The 17,471-nt window shown below is 42.9% G+C and overlaps 1 protein-coding gene across 3 annotated transcripts in view; it reads right to left on the minus strand.

The window, feature by feature from the left end:
• Positions 1 to 14,486: 14,486 nt before the first annotated feature.
• The window catches only part of CYFIP2 (cytoplasmic FMR1 interacting protein 2), a 133,328-nt gene continuing 130,343 nt past the window's right edge, over positions 14,487 to 17,471 (minus strand). For all 3 annotated transcript variants that reach the window (XM_011966703.1, XM_011966704.1, XM_011966705.1), the window contains one exon: positions 14,487 to 17,258. In XM_011966703.1, coding sequence (XP_011822093.1) covers positions 17,091 to 17,258 — 168 coding nt within the window. In that variant the 3' untranslated portion in view covers positions 14,487 to 17,090. The remainder of the gene's footprint in view (positions 17,259 to 17,471) is intronic.

A 17,471-nucleotide genomic window follows, 5' to 3' on the forward strand; every position in this document is an offset into this window, starting at 1 on the left:
ACCATGTTGGCCAGGCTGGCCTCAAACTTGTGACTTCAAATGATCCACCTGCCTCAGCCTCCCAAAGTGCTGGGATTATAGGCATGAGCCACTGTGCCTGGCTTGTTTCTGATTGTTGTTTTTATTTCTGTGGGGTCAGTAGTAACATTCCCTTTGTCATTTCTAATTGTGTTTATTTGGATCATCTCTTTTCTTCCTTATTCTTCTAGCTAGTGACCTATCAATTTTTTCAAAAAACCAACTCCTGGATTAATTGATCTTTTGAGTGGTTTTTCATGTCTCAATTTGTAGTTCAGCTCTGATTTTTATTATCTTCTGCTAGCTTTGGAGCTGATTTATTCTTCTCTAATTCTTTCAGTTGTGAAGTTAGGTTAATTTGAGATCTAACTTTTTGATGAGGGCATTTAGTGCTATGAATTCCTCTCTTAACACTGCCTTAACTGTGTCCCAGATATTCTGGTATGTTTTATCTTTGTTCTTATTATTTTCTAAGAACTTCTTGATTTCTGCCTTAATTTCATTATTTATCCAAAAGTCATTCAGGAGCATGCTGTTTAATTTCCATGTAATTGCATGGTTTTGAGCGATTTTCATTGTCTTCTATTTTTATTGTGCTGTGGTTTGACAGTGTGTTTCATATGATTTTGGCTCTTTTACCCTTTTTGAGGATTGTTTTATATCCAACTATGTAGTTGATTTTAGAGTATGTGCCATCTGATAATGAGAGTACTGTATATTCTGTTGTTTTGGAGTGGAGAGTTCTGTAAAGATCTAACAGATTCATTTGGTCCAGTGTTGAGGTTAGATGCTGAATCTTGTTAATTTTCTGCCTCAATGATCTAATACTGTCAATGGAGTGTTGAAGTATCCTACTATTATTGTGTAGGAGTCTGTCTCTTTGTAGGTATCCAAGAACTTGCTTTATGAATCTGGATGCTCCTGTGTTGGGTGCATATATATTTAGGATTGTTAGGCCTTATTAAATTGAACTTTTTACCATTATGTATTTTTACATAACTTCTTTGAGTTTTTTGATTTTTATTGGTTTGAAATCTGTTTTGTCTGTAGTTAGGATTGCAAGCTTTGCTTTTTTGTTTTCCATTTGCTTGGTAGATTTTCCTCCATTCACTTATTTTGAGCCTATGAGTATCATTACATGTGAGATGTCTCTTAAAGGCAGCATACCATAGGCTCTTGCTTTTTTATCCAGCTTGCCACTGTGTGCCTTTTAAGAGGGCATTTAGCCCATTTACGTCCAAGATTTAGTATTGATATGTATGGATTTGATTCTGTCATTGTGCTGTTAGTTGCTTAAGATGTTGGCTTTTGTGTGTTTGCTTTACAGTTTTTGTATTAGCTGATAGAAGTCTTTCTATAGGCAGTGCTGCTTTCAAGATCTCTCATATGGCAGGTCTGGTGGTAATGAATTCCCCCAACATTTGGTTATCTGAAAAGGATTTTATTTCTCCTTCACTTAGGAAGCTTAATTTGGCTGGATATAAAATTCTTGGTTGAAGATTTTATTCTTTAAGAATGTTGAATATAAGCCCCTGCCCCTAGTCTCTCCTGGCATGTAGGGTTTTAGCTGAGAGGTCTGCTGTTAGCCTGACAGGGTTCCCTTTGTAGGTGGAGAGTTCTGTAAAGGTCTAACAGATTCATTTGGTCCAGTGTTGAGGTTAGATCTCAAATATCTTAATTTTCTGCCTCAATGATCTGTCTAATACTATCAATGGAGTGTTCAAGTATCTTACTATTTGGTGACCTGCCCTTTATCTCTAGCTGCATTTAACATTCTTTCATTGCAACCTTAGAAAATCAGATTATGTGTCTTGGGGGTGATTATCATATATAGAATCTTTCAGAAGTGTTTTCTGAATTTGACTGTTGGCCTCTCTAACAAGGTTGGAGATATTTTCATGGATGATATCCTGAAATATGTTTTCAAATTATTTGCTTTCTCCCCTTCCCTTTCACGGAGGCCAGTGATTATCATAGATTTGGCTTCTTTACATAATCCCCTACTTCTCAGAGGTTTTGTTCATTTTATAATTTTTAAAAAATTTCTGTCTGAAAATTTTAGAGACTCAGTCTTCAAGTTCTGAGATTATTTCCTCACCTTGGTTTATTCTACTATTAATACTTGTGATCACATTGTGAAATTCTTGTGTTATGTTATTCAGCACTGTCAGACCCATTAGTTTCTTCTTTGTACTGGCTATTTCATCCTTCAGCTCCTGTATCACTTTATTGTGATTCTTATTTTCCTTGGACTGGGTTTTTCTGTCCTCATGAATCTTCATGATTTTTGTTCCTATTCATATTCTGAACTCTATTTCTGTCATTCAAACCAGTTTGGCCTGGTTAAAAACTCTTGTTGGAGAACTGCTGCAGTCATTTGGAGGACATGTAACTGGGGTTCTTCTGTTGGTTCTTTCTCAGCTCCTTGTGTGGGTGTTCTTTTAACTGCAGTGTAAACTGACTACAGTAAATAGGCTTCTTTTCTGGGTGTTTTTACCAGGCCAAGGCTTTGTGCAGGGTCTTTATTTGAAACTGACTTATTGTCTCTGATTTCAGAGAGGGTATGTTAGTGAGGTATCTTTGGTGTTGAAGCTTTGAGATGTGATCCAGCAGGTGGCACTTAGGCTTATTGGTCAGTTGGTAGACTCTTGCTTGGTTGTATTTTCTCACAGTTGCAGCTGTGTTCTCTCTCAATGTTCTGAAAGTATGGGTTCCTTTCCCCCTCGAGTGCTGACTGTAGATGACAACTTGGCACTCCTGGGCTACCCACTGCAGCTCTGGGGTGATCTCAGTGTTTGTTTCTATTCCCCAACTTGGAGGCAGCAGAGGAAGGGATTTTAGTAGTGGTTGTGGTCAAGGGTCATTTGCTTGTCTCCTGAGTGCTCTACCCCAGAGAAATGAAGGTCAGCAATGGCTCATTGCAATCAGCCCAGGATGGAGGGTTTGTGCTGCAGGCCTAAGCCATGGGTTCCCTGTCTGGTGACAAGCAGTTGGGGGTAGAGGGGGTGTGGTGGGATCAATGGGAGGTGGAGTGGCCTCCTCTCCTTGGGTTGACTGCAGCTTGTTGGAGGTGTGGATAAGGCATTTAGGGTCTTTGCTCCTTCATTAGTCTGAGGGTGGCAAGGGCAGTTCCACTGCAGAGGCAGTGACAGAGAGGCTTCCAGTTGCCCCTGGAAAAGTCTGGCCACTTTTCTATAGGTCTGCTGCAGTGTGCTTGGGTCCCACTGCAGTCTCTAGTCACTTCGGATTTTCTAGTCCCGAGAGGTATCACCAGTGAAGGCTGAAAAACAGCAAAGATGGCAGCCTGTTTCTCCCGCTGGGAGCTTTGTTTCAGGGAGGTACGGGCCTGTTGCTGGCCCAAAGGCACCTGCAGGAAGTACCTGGAAACCCAGCTTGGGAAGTCCTGCCCAATGAGGGGGAATGGGGATGATCAGGGACCCACTTAAAAAAGCAATCTGGCAACATTTTGGTCGAGCAGCTGTGCTGTGCTGGGGGTCTGCTTCAGTGCCCTCCCTGGTCATCTCAGACACTCTGAAGTCCAGAGGCTGGAATGGCTAAGTCGCTCAAACAGCAAAGATAGTGGTTCACCCCTCCCTCTGGGAGCTCTATCCCAGACAGATTAAAAATCTTTGTTTACTGGAGAACACCAAGAGGGGTGGCTGGAGGACCCAGTTGGGAGGTTCTGCCCAGTGAGGAGGAGCGGGATCAGGGATCCACTTAAAAAAGCAGTCTGGCCATGTTTCGGTAGAGCTATGCAGTGCTGAGGGATCCCTTCCACCCCCAGTCGGCTTGGGTTCTCTAAAGTCTGAAGGCTGAAAGAGCTATGTCACCCAAACAGCAAAGATGGTGAACTGTCCCCCACTCTGAGAGCACCATCTCCAGGAAAATTCAAATCTCTGTCAGCTAGAGACCACTGGTGGCATTGGTTGGAGGGCCCAATTTGGGAGGTCCTGCCCAATGAGGAGGTCTGGCATCAGGTCCCTGCTTAAAGCAGCAGTCTGGCCATGTTTTGGTAAAGCAGCTGTGCTGTGCTGGGGGATCTCTTTCATCCCTGGTCAGCTTGGACACTCCAAGGCCTGAAGGTTGGAATGCCTAAGGTACCCAAACCACAAACATGGCAGCCTGCCCCTCCCACCAGGAGCTGCTTCTTAGGGAGGTGCAATGCCACTACTGGTGGCTGGCTGGAATTCCAAGCCAGTGGGTCTTATCTTGTGAGGTGCTGTGGAAGTGGGCATGCAGGCTATTCCTGCTCAGTCCCCTGGATTCCACCCCTTTCCTAGGATTATGTATGGGGGTCTAACCTCCCACTTTGCTGGAGTTGCAGCTACTTTTGCCGCAAAGCCCGAGTATCTAAAACTTCAGAGTTTCTGCGCATGCCTGAGTGGCTGCTATGCTGAGGCTCCACATGGCTCTGTCTGTCAGACTGAAGGCCCTGGGGGAGTGGGTTCACAAGGACATCACCTGACCTGAGGGTTGCGAAGATTCCTGGGAGAAGTGTGGTTTCCCGGGGGTCTCTCATTCACTCACTGCTTTCCTGGGTGGGGGAGGTTCCCCTAGCTAGCTCCCTGTTGCTCCCTGTTGGACTGTTGTCCTGTCTTGCTTTTTTTTTTTTTTTTTGAGATGGAGTCTTGCTCTGTCACCCAGGCTGGAGTGTAGTGGTGGTGCATCTTGGCTCGGCTCACTGCAAGCTCCGCCTCAGCCTTCTGAGTAGCTGGGACTACAGGCGCCTGCCACCACGCCTGGCTAATTTTTTGTATTTTTAGTAGAGACAGGGTTTCACCATGTTAGCCAGGATGGTCTCAATCTCCTGACCTTGTGATCTGCCTGCCTCAGCCTCCCAAAGTGCTGGGATTACAGGTGTGAGCCACGGCACCCGACCCTGTCTTGCTTTTCTTTATTCTCCATGGGTCAAGTTGTTACCTTGATTAGTCCCAGTGCGAGTACTTGGATGTTTCAGTTGAAGGTGTTGTATTTACTTGCCCCTTGCCCGTTCCATTCCTCTCTGAGAGAGTCACACACATTAGCTGCTTCTTGTTGGCCATCTTGACCACTCCCCACTCTTTTTTAAAAAGTTTGTGACTTTGAGTCTTCTTTTTTTTTTTTTCTTGGTTAGTCTAGCTAATGATTTATCAGTTTTTATCTTCTTAAAAAACTATCTTTTCATTGATCCTTTGTATTTTTAGTTTATATTTTGTTTAGTTCTGCTTTGATTTTTTTCTTTATGATTTCTTTCATTGTACTAAATTTGGGTTTGGTTCTTGCTTTTCCAGCTCCTTGAGGTACATTGTTAGATTGTTTGTTTTAATTCCTTCTATTTTTCTGATGTAAGCATTTATTGCTATAAACTCCCTTCTTAGCACTGCTTTTACTGTGTCCCATAGGTTAGGGTATGTTGTATATCAATGCATTTCTTTTAAGCAGTTTTTTGATTTCCTCCTTAGTTTCTTATTGGACCTAGGTGGTTATTCAGGAGCATATTGTTTACTTTCTGCGTAATTGTATAGTTTTCCAGAGTTTCTCTTGTTATCAACTTCTAGTTTTATTCCATTGTGATCTGAGAAGATAATTAATAGATTTTGATTTACAAAAATTGTTGAGACTTGTTTTGTATCCTAACAAATGGTCTATCCTGGAGAACATTCTATGGGCTAATGCGAAGAATATGTATTCTGTAGTTCTTGGTTGAAATGTTCTTAAATAACTCTCAAGTCCATTTGATCTGAAGTACAGTTTAAATCCAATATTTCTTTAATTATCTTTCTAAATAATGTGTCTAAAGCTGAGGGGTGTCGAAGTCCCCAACTATTATTGTGTTGGTGTCTATTTCTTCCTTAAGATCTAATAGTCTATCTTGAGTACTCTCATGTTGGGTGCATATATGTTTGGAACTATTTGATCCTGGTCCTTACTTGATTTCTGTATCATTAGATAATGACCTTCTTTGTCTATTCTTCACTGTTTTTGACCTAATATGTGTTTTATCTAAGTATAGCTACTCATGATTGTTTTATCTTTTTCCATCTCTTTACTTTCAGTCTGTGTCTTTTACAAGTGAGATGAGTTTCTTGTAGGCAGCATCCAAATGGGTCATTTAAATAATCCATTCAGGGAGTCTCTTTTAAAGTTTAATCTGTTTACTTTTTTTTAATTCAAGGCTATTATGTGAGAGTTTATTCCTGTCATTTTATTAATTGATTTCTGATTGTTTTATATATTCTTCCTTTCTTTCTCTCTTTTTATCATTGTGGTTTGATTTTTTTTTATAGTGGTAACATTTAAGTTTTTTATTTTCCTTATTTGTATGTTTGCTTTACCTTTATACTTCCATGTGTCTTCAGAATTGTAGAAGACATTGTCCTTTTACTTCCAGGTATAGGACTGACTTAAGCAATTCTTATAGGACTGATCTAGTGGTGATAAATTTCTTCAACTTCAGCTTGTCTGGGAAGACTTTTCTCCTTCATTTTTTAAAGACAAATTTACTGGGTATAGTATGCTTGACTGGCAGGTTTTTTTCTTTCAGCACTTTGAATGTATCATTCCATTATCTTGGCCTGTTAGGATTCTGCTGAGAAATCCACTGTTAGTCTGATGAGGGTTCTCTAATAAATGACTAGATCATTTTATTTTGCTAGATAACTTTACTAGATCATTTTATTTTATTTTGCTGGTTCTCTTATTTGACTTTTGACAGTTTGACTATAATGTACTGTGGAGAAGACCCTTTTAAATTGTATCTGATTGGAGATTTCTGAGATTCCTATATCTGGATGTCTAAATCTCTTGCTAGACTTGAAGTTTTTCAGCTATTATTTTGTAAAATAGGTTTTCTATCCCTTTGGTTTTCTCATTGGCTTCTGGTACACTTGATATTGGAATATTTGGTTGCTTTATATTGTCCCATATATCACATAAGCTTTGCTAATTTTTTCTTTATTTTTATCTGACTGGGATATTTCAAAAGACCTGTCTTCAAGTCCTGAAATTCTTTCTTCTGCTTTATCTAGTCTATTGAAGCTTTAGAATGTATTCTGTATTTCATTCAATGAATTCTTGTGTTATAGAATTTTTGTTTGGGATTTTTTAAATGTCTATCTCTTTGGTAAACTCATATTCTAAAGTGTTTTTTTTTCTGATTTCTTTGTATTGTATTTGAGTTCTCTTGCATCTCACTGAGCTACTTTAATATCATTGTTTTGAATTCTTTAGTATTTCATGTTTCTTTTTCATTGCAATCTGTTGCTGAAAAGTTATTATGTTCCTTTGGAGGTATCTTATTTCCTTTCTTTCTCATATTTCTTGTGTCCTTATGTTATCTGCACAACTGGTGTAATAGTTGCTTCTTCCAATTTTTTGGATTTACTTTCATGGGGAGGACTTTTTCCTGAAAATGTATCTACAGTGTTGATTGAGTAGGAAACTTTGGCTTTGATTCTGGGTGCATGCTACCATGTAGTCTCCATATGATTTCTTTGGGTGTAAACAGTGTCAGTTGTGTCTGTGATTTTCTCTGTGGCTTAGGGTATGGTTATTAGTCGTAGCTATGGTGAAGTTTTGCTGGAGATAGGATGCCACATGGATCAGTCCTTAGGCCCCAGTAGTGGCATGTGTAGGCCAAATGTGCTTGTCCTTGGGCCCCAAGGTGGTATATACTGGCACTAGTGTTAGCAGGTCCAAGTGGGCCAATTCTTAGGTCTCCTTTTGACCTGGCTCAGATATCAGCTGTGGCAGCAGAGGGCAGGGCAGGTGAGTAGATTCTCAAGTCCCCTAGGTAGTGGGCATAGCATGAGCAATTGGCAGTAGCAGTGGTTGAACAATTTTCTGGCTATCAAGTGTTGGTGGTGGCTATGATGGGCTGGGTGGGCTAGTCCCCATGCTTGTAGGTGGGGCATGTGGGTGGGTGCTAGCTGTGGTGGTTGGGTGAGCCTGTTTTCAGCCCCTTGGAAGGAATACTCAAATGCCAGTGGTGGTAGGAGGGGCAGGGTGACTTCCAGGCCCCTGGATGGTGTGCTTGGGCATGGAGCAGGGAATGTAGCTAGGCTGGGCAGGCATGTCTTTAGGCCCCCCAGTGGTATGTGCAGGTGCTGGCTATGATAGGCAGCAGCAGGGTGATCCCTAGGCCCCCAGAAGAATGCTTGGGTGGAGGTGGCAGCTGCACTATGGCCTTGCTTCTGGGGAGGGTGGGGTTGGTTTAAGTGGCAGCAGCCATAAATCGGTGCCTGAGGAGCTCATGCTTTGGCCTTAGGTGCTGGCTATTTACAGGGTAGCCTTTCCTCAGGATGCTCTTATTTTATTGCTATATTTTATTTTAGTTTTTCAGAGAGAGGGCCTTGCTTTGTTGCTCAGACTATAGTGCAGTGGTGTGATCATAGCTCTTTATAACTTTGAGCTCCTGGGCTCAAGTGATTCTCCTGCCTCAGCCTCCTGAGTAGTTAGAATGGCAGGTACACACCACCATGCATAGCTAACTTTATTTTTTTAAAGACAGAATCTTGCTATGTTGCTCAGGGTGGTCTTGAACTTCTGGTCTCAAGTAATCTTCCCAACTCGGCCCTCCTGCTCAAGCACTGGGATTGCAGGTATAAGTTAGCACACCCTGATTTAGTGTGCTTTTAAATGACTGGTGGCCCTGTTACTGGGGGTGGCAGGGTTGCTAGTCATGGCTGGCATTTGACCCTGGCAGCAGCAGCCAGTAGTAGTACCTGGTTGCCAGTAGAGGGATGTCAATGGGGCTCCAGGGATATGGAGGTGTAGGAGCTATTGGGCTCCAGGCAAGAATGCAGTCCAATGAGGGCTAGGCTCTCAAAATAGTGCTTTGTTATCATGGCTTATGTCTCAAGGTGTGTGTGGGGGCCTAGAGTGAGCTCTGTCTCTGGAGCAATAGCCTTTCATGGTCTCCAAGCAGCTCCCTATGTTAGTCTCAGGGTCTGCGTGGGTTGTGAGGCTCTCCCTTGGCTAGGATTGCAGGAGTCTGTAGTGGGAATGTGGACCACCCAGGGTCTCTTACTTACCCTTACTTCCCCTTTTACCACATTGGGGAATCTCTAGGCTCCTAGTTGATTCCAGCCCAGCAGGCTGCTTTGCTTCCTTTTTCTGCCTTGTTTCTTATCACTTCTGCGTTGAATTTTAGCCTTCTCTCTTAGACGGTCTATTCAGTTGTGATTATCTGCCTGCTAGTTTGGTGGTTCTTTGTGGAAGAGGAGAGTACTAGATGCCTCTAGTCAGCCATCTTGAAACCCTTCTTGTTAGTTTTTTTCTTTAAAAAAAAAAAAAAAAAGAAAAAATCTTGGCTTTTTTTTTCTTTTTACCACTTTGAAATATAAGCCTCTTCCCTTCTGGCCTCCATAGTTTGAGAATCTCATAATCTTACTGGGAATCCTTTGTATTTGATGAGTCACTTCTGTCTTGCTGCTTTCAAGATTCTCTTCTTGAAAGAGAGAAAAATTTCAAGATTTGTCTTTCAGTGGTTTGATTAGAATGTCTTTCTTAATTCATCCTACTTGTAGGGAGCTTCTTGGGTGTTTATAACCGTATCTTTCATTAAAGTTGGGAATATTTTGGCTATTACATCTTCAAAAAATATCTCTGCCCTTTGTCTCTCTTTTGAGATTCTCACAATGAGTATATTGGTTCATTTAATGATATCCCATGGGTCCCTTAGGCTCTGTCTTTGGTAGTTCGACCATCTAATGTTTCTCATGGAGAGTTTATATTTTTTTCTTCCTTTAAATCAGCTATACTTTCCTGCTTCCTTGTATGCCTTGTGATTATGTTAAACACTGGACATGGGAAGCTAATAGTATGGTATTTCTGGAAATCAGGTTCTTTCTTTTCCTCCAAGTCTTGCTGTTTGTTTTTGTCTTTTTTGTTTTGTTTTGTTGGTTTTTTTAATCATTGTAGGCTGCCTCCATGCTAGCGATCAGCCTGACATGTAAGCTTAAGGTCTTCTCAGATCTTTTCTGAGCTTGTGCCTTTTCCTGTGCATACAGGGTAACTTCCTAATTTCCTCCTTTTATGTAGTTGTTTTTGAACTTATTCATCTTTAATGTCTGGCTCCCAAAAAGGGAAAAAGAGAAGAATGAAGTGGGCGTATACAGGGAAGAAAAAGAACACTGACCTTTTACATCCCTTGGAAGTTGCTTCATCTGGGGTGGGGAGTGGCTTGTGACAATGGCTGCCTGCCTTGGTGCTTACATCTCCATGATCAGAAGCAGCAATCAACCATCAGCCATCAGAACATAGATCCCTGATAGTTGGAGGACAAGGTCTTTATTGCCCACCCTGGCCCATGCAGGAACACATGCACAGCTTTCTGCCATGGGGCAGGGGTGGGGTGTGAGAGGTAGGGTGGCAAATGGGTAGCGGCTGGTGAACCAAGAGCTGAAGTTGAGCAAAATGAATTGTAGTTTACTGTCCAAGCCTTCCCCTCGAAGTTTTAAGCCCTGAATAAAATCCAGAGTTCCAAAATAGTTATATCAGATTCTGCCACTGTGATTGTCATATAGGTGCAGAGATGGATTCCTTGGCCTTCCTACTCCACCATATTCCTATAGTTCTCTCCTCTTTTTTTTCCCTAATCTTGTAAATAGTGAGTGTTCAAGGGGTGTTCCACAAAGGAATAGCATCCCAGCCTTAAAACTGTCCAAGGCTCCCAAAAACACACTTTCTCCAGATCCATGCCCAGCGCAGTTCTGGGCTAAATTGCGCCCTGCCCCTGACCCATGCCCCAAGTTCTAGCCCTCAGTACCTCAGAATGTGGTTGTATTTGGAAATAGTGTCTCTAAATAGGTCATTAAGTTAAAATGAGATCACTAGGGTGGGCTGTAATCCAATATGACTGGTCTCCTTATTAAAAAAAAAAAAAGTGGCCAGGCTCAGTGACTCATGCCTGTAATCCCAGCACTTTGGGAGGCCAAGGTGGGTGGATCACAATGTCAGGAGTTCAAGACCAGCCCAGCCAAGATGGTGAAACCCTGTCTCTACTAAAAAAAAAAAAAAAAAAATTAGCTGGGTATAGTGGTGGGCACCTGTAATCCTAGCTACTTGGGAGGTTGAGGGAGAGAATTGCCTGAACCCAGAAGGTGGAGGTTGCAGTGAGCCAAGATCACACCACTGCACTCCAGCCTGGGCAACAGAGCAAGACTCCATCTCAAAACACACACACACACACACACAAAACACAAAAAAGGATAAGACACATACATACAGAGTGAAGACCATGTGAAAACACAGGGAGAAAGATAGTCACCCACAAACCAAGAAGAGAGATCTTGGGGAAACAAACCAACTCTGCCGACACCTTGGTCATTGATGTCCAGCCCCTAGAACTGTGAGAGAGTGAATTTCTGTTGCTTGAACCACTTGGTTTGTAGTATTTGTTATGACAGCCCTGGGCACACTTGTACCCCCAGTGATGGTACTCTTTCTCTCTGTCAAAATGCTTCCTCTTCCCATTTGAAATCCTTCAATAATCTGTCAGGCCCTTGCTTCTCTAATTGTGCTCTTGTATCATAATTCTCTACATGTCAGTGATCTTTCTGTGGGAGTTTTAAAAAAAAATCTTACCATGAATTTGCATACCCTTAGGCAAATGTTTTTCAAAGCGTGTTCCAAGAGAGGATGATTAACATTGCAGAGAAAGGGGTTTCCAAGATAGTGATATGGGCTGGCTGTGTCCCCACCCAAATTTCAACTTGAATCGTATCTCCCAGAATTCCCCTGTGTTATGGGAGGGATCCAGTGGGAAGTAATTGAATCATGGGGGCCCCTGTTGTTCTCATGATAGTGAATGGGTCTCAGAAGATTTGATGGATTTATCAGGGGTTTCTGCTTTTGCTTCTTCCTCATTTTTCTCTTGCTGCCACCATGTAAGAAGTGCCTTTCACCTCCTGCCATGATTCTGAGGGCTCCCCAGCCAAGTGGAACTGTAAATCCAATTAAACCTCTTTTTCTTTTTAGTCTCGGATATATGTTTATCAGCAAACAGTGTGAAAACTGACTAATACAGTAAACTTGGGAGGTGGGCATTGCTGAAAAGATACCCAAAAATGTGGAAGTGACTTTGGAACTGGGTAACAGGCAGAGGTTGGAATAGTTTGGAGGACTCAGAAGACAGGAAAATGTGGGAAAGTTTGGAACCTCCTAGATACTTGAATAGCTTTGACAAAAATGTTGATAGTGATATGAGCAATAAGGTTCAGGCTGAGGTGGTCTGAGATGGAGATGCCAAACTTCTTGGAGCAAAACTGACTCTTGCTATGTTTTAGCAAAGAGACTGATGGCATTTTGCCCTGCCCTAGAGATTTTTGGAACTTCAAACTTGAGACAATTTAGGATATCTGGTAGAAGAAATTTCTAAGCAGCAAGCATTCAAAAGGTGCCTTGGGTGCTGTTGAAAGCATTCCATTTTAAAAGGGAAACAGCATAGAAGTTCAGAAAATTTGCAGCCTCACAAAGCAGTAGAAAAGTCCATTTTTTGAGGAGAAATTTAAGCCAGCTGCAGCAATTTGCATAAGTAGCAAGGAGCCTAATGTTAATCCCCAAGACCATGGGGAAAATGTCTCCAGGCCATGTCAGAGACTTTCACGGCAGCACCTCCCATCACAGGCTCGGAGGCCCAGGAGGAAAAAGTGGTTTTGTGGGCTGGGCCCAGGGTCCGCATGCTGTGAGTGCCGTCTAGGGACTTGGTGCCCTATGTCTCAGCCGCTCCAGCCATGGCTGAAAGGGGCCAATGTAGAGCTTGGCTGTGGCTTCAGAGGGTGGAAGCCCCAAGCCTTGATAGCTTCCACATGGTGTTGAGCCTGTGGGTGCACAGAAGTCAAGAACTGAGGTTTGGTAACTTCCACCTAGATTTCAGAAGATATATGGAAACTTTTGGATGCCCAGGCAAAAGTTTGCTGCAGGAGTGGGGCCCTCATGGAGCCTCTGCTAGGGCAATGCAGAAGGGAAATGGGTTGGAGCTGCCACACTGAGTTCCTACTGGGGTACTGCCTAGTGGAGCTGTGAGAAGAGATCCACCATCCTCCAGACACCAGAATGGTAGATCCACCAGCAGCTTGCACTGTGCACATGGAAAAACTGCAGACACTCTATGTCAGCCCATGAAAGCAGCCAGGAGGGAGGCTGTACCCTGCAAAGCCACAGGAGTGGAGCTGCCCAAGACCAGGGATCCCACCTCTTGCATCGGTGTGACCAGGATGTGGGACCTGGAGTCGAAGGAGATCATTTTGGATTTTTAAAATTTGACCACCCTGCTGGATTTTGGAATTGCGTGGGGCCTGTAACCCCTTTGTTTTGGCCAATTTCTGCCATTTGGAATGGCTGTATTTACCCAATACCTGTACCCCCATTGTATTCAGGAAGTAACTAGCTTGCTTTTGATTTTACAGGCTTGTAGGCAGAAGGGACTTGCCTTGTCTCAGATGTGACTTTGGACTGTGGACTTTTGAGTTAATGCTGAAATGAATTAAGACTTTGGGGGACTGTTGGGAAGGCATGATTTGTTTTGAAAGGTGGGGATATGAGATTTGGAGGGTCGAGGTGCAGAAGGATATAGCTTGGCTGTGTCCCCACCCAAATCTCAACTTGTATCTCCCAGAATTCCCATGTGTTGTGGGAGGGACCCAGGGGGAGGTAACTGAATCATGGGGAGAACCCATCTTTCTTGTGTTATTCTCGTGATAGTGAATAAGTCTCATGGCCTGATGGGTTTATTAGGGGTTTCTGCTTTAGCTTCTTCCTTGTTTTTCTCTTGCTGCTGCCATGTAAGAAGTGCCTTTCCCTTCCTGCCATGATTCTCAGGCCTCCCCAGCCATGTCCAACTGTAAGTACAATTAAACCTTTCTTCCCAGTCTTGGGTATGTGTTTATCAGTGGTGTGAAAACAGACTAATAAAACAATCTAGGAGATAGGTTGTTAATCCAGACTGATAAGGTTCTGCAGGACTCCTCAGAGTCTTTTGGATCTTCATGGGGAAAAGAGCATGAAGTGTTTCCCAAATTTATCTTCTTTGGAACCCTTTTTTCACTGAGTATCTCAAGACTAACAGTATTCCCACTATGCTAGCTCAAATATGACTCGTTATGATGGCAATTTTATGAGGTGATGACATAGGTTGAGAAAGATGTTGTGTGAAGTAGACCTCTCAAAGTGCACCAGTGGGAAATTACCTAGAATCAGGATATCAGAGCTAGAAAAGATCATCTTGTCCGACTTGACAGAAGAGGAAACAGCCCTAGGACTCATCTTAGTGGATGACCTTTAGGAAAGCTGGTGCTATGTGAAATGTGAGGCTCAATTTGTAAAGATGTAATTCCCCACATGGGAAAGCAAGCAAAGCCATTAGTTTGGTGCACAGTAACCTATATTTTTCTTTCATTCTCTTTTAGGTTGTTTGCTTAGTAATTAGTTTTATTATGGCCTTCCACAGGTCAATGAGGATTAGAATAGGACCAGGAATCAAGACCAAGTTGCTGGTTTTACTAGTTTGGAAGCAGTTTTAATGAAGATGGAAATGTTTATCAACTCAACACAGGTACCCCCAAAATACAAATCAAAATATCATCTTTAGCTGCATAGCAAATATGATTTAAGAATTTAACATCATTATTTGATCACAAGCATAAATATAAGTCACCATAAATAAATGTAAATTCATTGTACAAAAATTCCCAACAATTCTTAATACAAATATGGTACATTTGACAGTTTCTGAAACAGATTTTTTTTAAAACTTTTTAAAACCTAAGCTTTATTTTTTTCCTGGTCATTAGACACACATAAAATAAAAAATCAAAAGAGGCTTGGGCAGTAATGCCAGGGAGGAAGAATATTAAACTCATTGGGTGTTAGGAAATCAGTGCCACTGGCAAGCCAGGGAAATAAATCTTTCTGCTGAAAGGGAAGATCTCAATCTACTGGGATCAAGTCTCCTGAAGGTAATATGACTCGGCCCAGAGGGTCAAATTTAGGGATATAAATGTGGGGTGAGAGAGGTGGGTTATTGAAATAAATATCTCATCAAATAGATAATTCAAATCTCCACGAAGTCGTGGTCAGGGATTTGGATGGAACTCTAGCCATCTATCAGCTACAGAAAGGCAGCTACCAACCTCAGACAGGACTAAAGATGTAGAAGGATCTGGAACTTTGACATTCTATATGTTTTGAAAGCATGTTCTCTGCCATGTGGGGTAATCTCTCTCTTCTGCCTCTGGAACATATCTATGGTCATCAAGAAGGAAAAGTCAGAAATCAGAATAGAAGGTGGTACCTCCAGAGAGGAGGATCTGCCAGTTTCTACTTGCAATCTCCTCCCTTCTCTCTTCCCTGTATGTATTTTCTTTCATGGCTCAGTGGTAGCTCAAAGCTCAAGGTGACCAGAATGATTCCCTTACAGCAGTGGTTCCCAAACATTGATGTGCAACAGAATAACTTGGGTAGCTTGTAGAAAGGGCAGACTTCCTGGCCCTATTCCCAGAGATTCAGAATTAGTAGGTTTGAGGTGGGTTCCAGGAATCTACACTCAAATGTGCTACTCTCAGGATCTGACCTAAGGGGCCTTTCACATGTGGCCCCACCTTTCCTCACTGGAGGACATAAGTGCATCACGCAAGCCTCTTGCTGTGGGCACTTCCTTTGGGGTTAAAAATGGGACCATTTGATTAAGGCAACCACTTCTAACCATCTTACTTCTCCGGGCTGGAGAAATATCAAATGTCACATTTGATATTCTTAAAACCTCAGGGCCACAGATTTGCTTTGACAATGACATGCTCTGTAACAAGAAATTTATATCCTAAAGGCTTTTATCCTTCTCAATGGTCTCATCACACTCGGTGGGAGATTTTGCAGAAGACTTTTGGTTCGGTCTAGAAAATGGAAGTAAATGTTACCCCTGGGAGGGAAGTCACACCCCGAAGTCTAACTTAAGGAATGTAAAGAGAACAGCAAGTTGAGAGTAAAAGTTAAAATGTTCCAAGAATCTTTCAGCTTCTAGGACAATGAAAGTTCTGATTCCCTAAAAGAAGACTCTTCTTTGGGGACAGGGGGCATATCTTGGTATTAAAAGCTCATTGACAATTATTATTACTCCTCCTCACCTCTGTTTCCAAGACTTTTTGGGCCTCTGTGGAAATAACCCCTTAATATTTTATTTCTTGTGGAAATGTTCCTTGATAAGCATTTCTGTGCCAAGAAGTGGCCCATAATTTGGTCACTGGCTAATGCTGTAGGCAGTGCTATGACTGATTTGTTCAAAGCTGCTTCCCCTATGTGGCCCAATGCTAAGCTTTTCCCGTAGGAATAAGGGAACCATCTCACCATCAAGCCGCTGAGATGGCCTGAAAGCATCCTGTTTGGACTATGACATTTCTGGCTGTGTTCATACATACCGCTTCCCCACAGCAGGCCTGACCAGTCTCCTACCCCACCTGCATGGAGTGTGATACAGCTGTGAATGCTTTTTGGACCTCTCTCTAGGACTTGCCTGAGAAGGGAGTTGGAATGGGGCTTTGGAAAGCCTATGTGGTAGAATCCCTGGTACCCAGAGTGGGAGAAGTTGCCACCCAGGGTACTGCATGGAGGGAACCAGGAGAGATGAAGTAGTAAGCTGAGGCATGCCCTTCTGGCCAGGCTGGCATCTCTGGGCATGGCCACATCTGTGTTCACAGTCTGAGACTTGAGTCCTGGGGTCACACATGGGCACTGGGTAGGAGGTGTCCATCTTGGGAGGCGGTCTTGGGAAGCAACCACAGATGGGTGCGATGATGGGATGGAGAAAGGGTGAAACTAGGAGTTCTTAATATAGTTCAGCAGGGAGAAAAGAAAAAGCACACACTGCCCTGTTTCCTTTTTTTTTTTTTTTTCATTTATGCTATGAAGAAACCAGCATGGAGATGTCATGGGAGAGCATGCACAGGCCCCGCCCTAGGGAGTGGTGATGTGTTTGGGGAGGTGCTTGTTTCCAGGTCCATCCCACACGTTGTCCAGTTGGATCCTGTGGCAGGCTGGCTGTGGCTTTCTCTCTCCTACTTCTCTTCCTCCTCCAGAAAAGCGTCTGCAGGACCTACTGCTTAACAAGTGGTGGCCAAGGACTGGTGAATGGGCGGCTGGAAGCAGCGCACATGCTCCACAGTGGAACTGTCTGTCTCCACAGACTTCATGTACTTGTTCAGGATGGCAAAAACCTCATTGTTCAAGATCTGGTACTTCCTGATCCGGTCGGCCATCTTCTTCAGGGGCTACAGAAGGAAGGGGATGTTCAAGTTAGGGCAGGACAAAGGTGGGGGTGGAAAGAGGGAGTAACAGGAGAAGTCAGTGAGGTACAGTGTACCCTGCATCAGTGATCATGTCACCTTCTTAAAGTCCTTTTATGGAATCCCCTGGATCTGACAATCAAGTGTTAACTGGACCCATAAAAACCCTCTCCAAGTTTTAAAGCAATCTACAGAGCT

The sequence above is a fragment of the Mandrillus leucophaeus genome, unplaced genomic scaffold (assembly GCF_000951045.1).
Source record: "Mandrillus leucophaeus isolate KB7577 unplaced genomic scaffold, Mleu.le_1.0 Scaffold77, whole genome shotgun sequence".
Lineage (NCBI taxonomy): Eukaryota > Metazoa > Chordata > Mammalia > Primates > Cercopithecidae > Mandrillus > Mandrillus leucophaeus.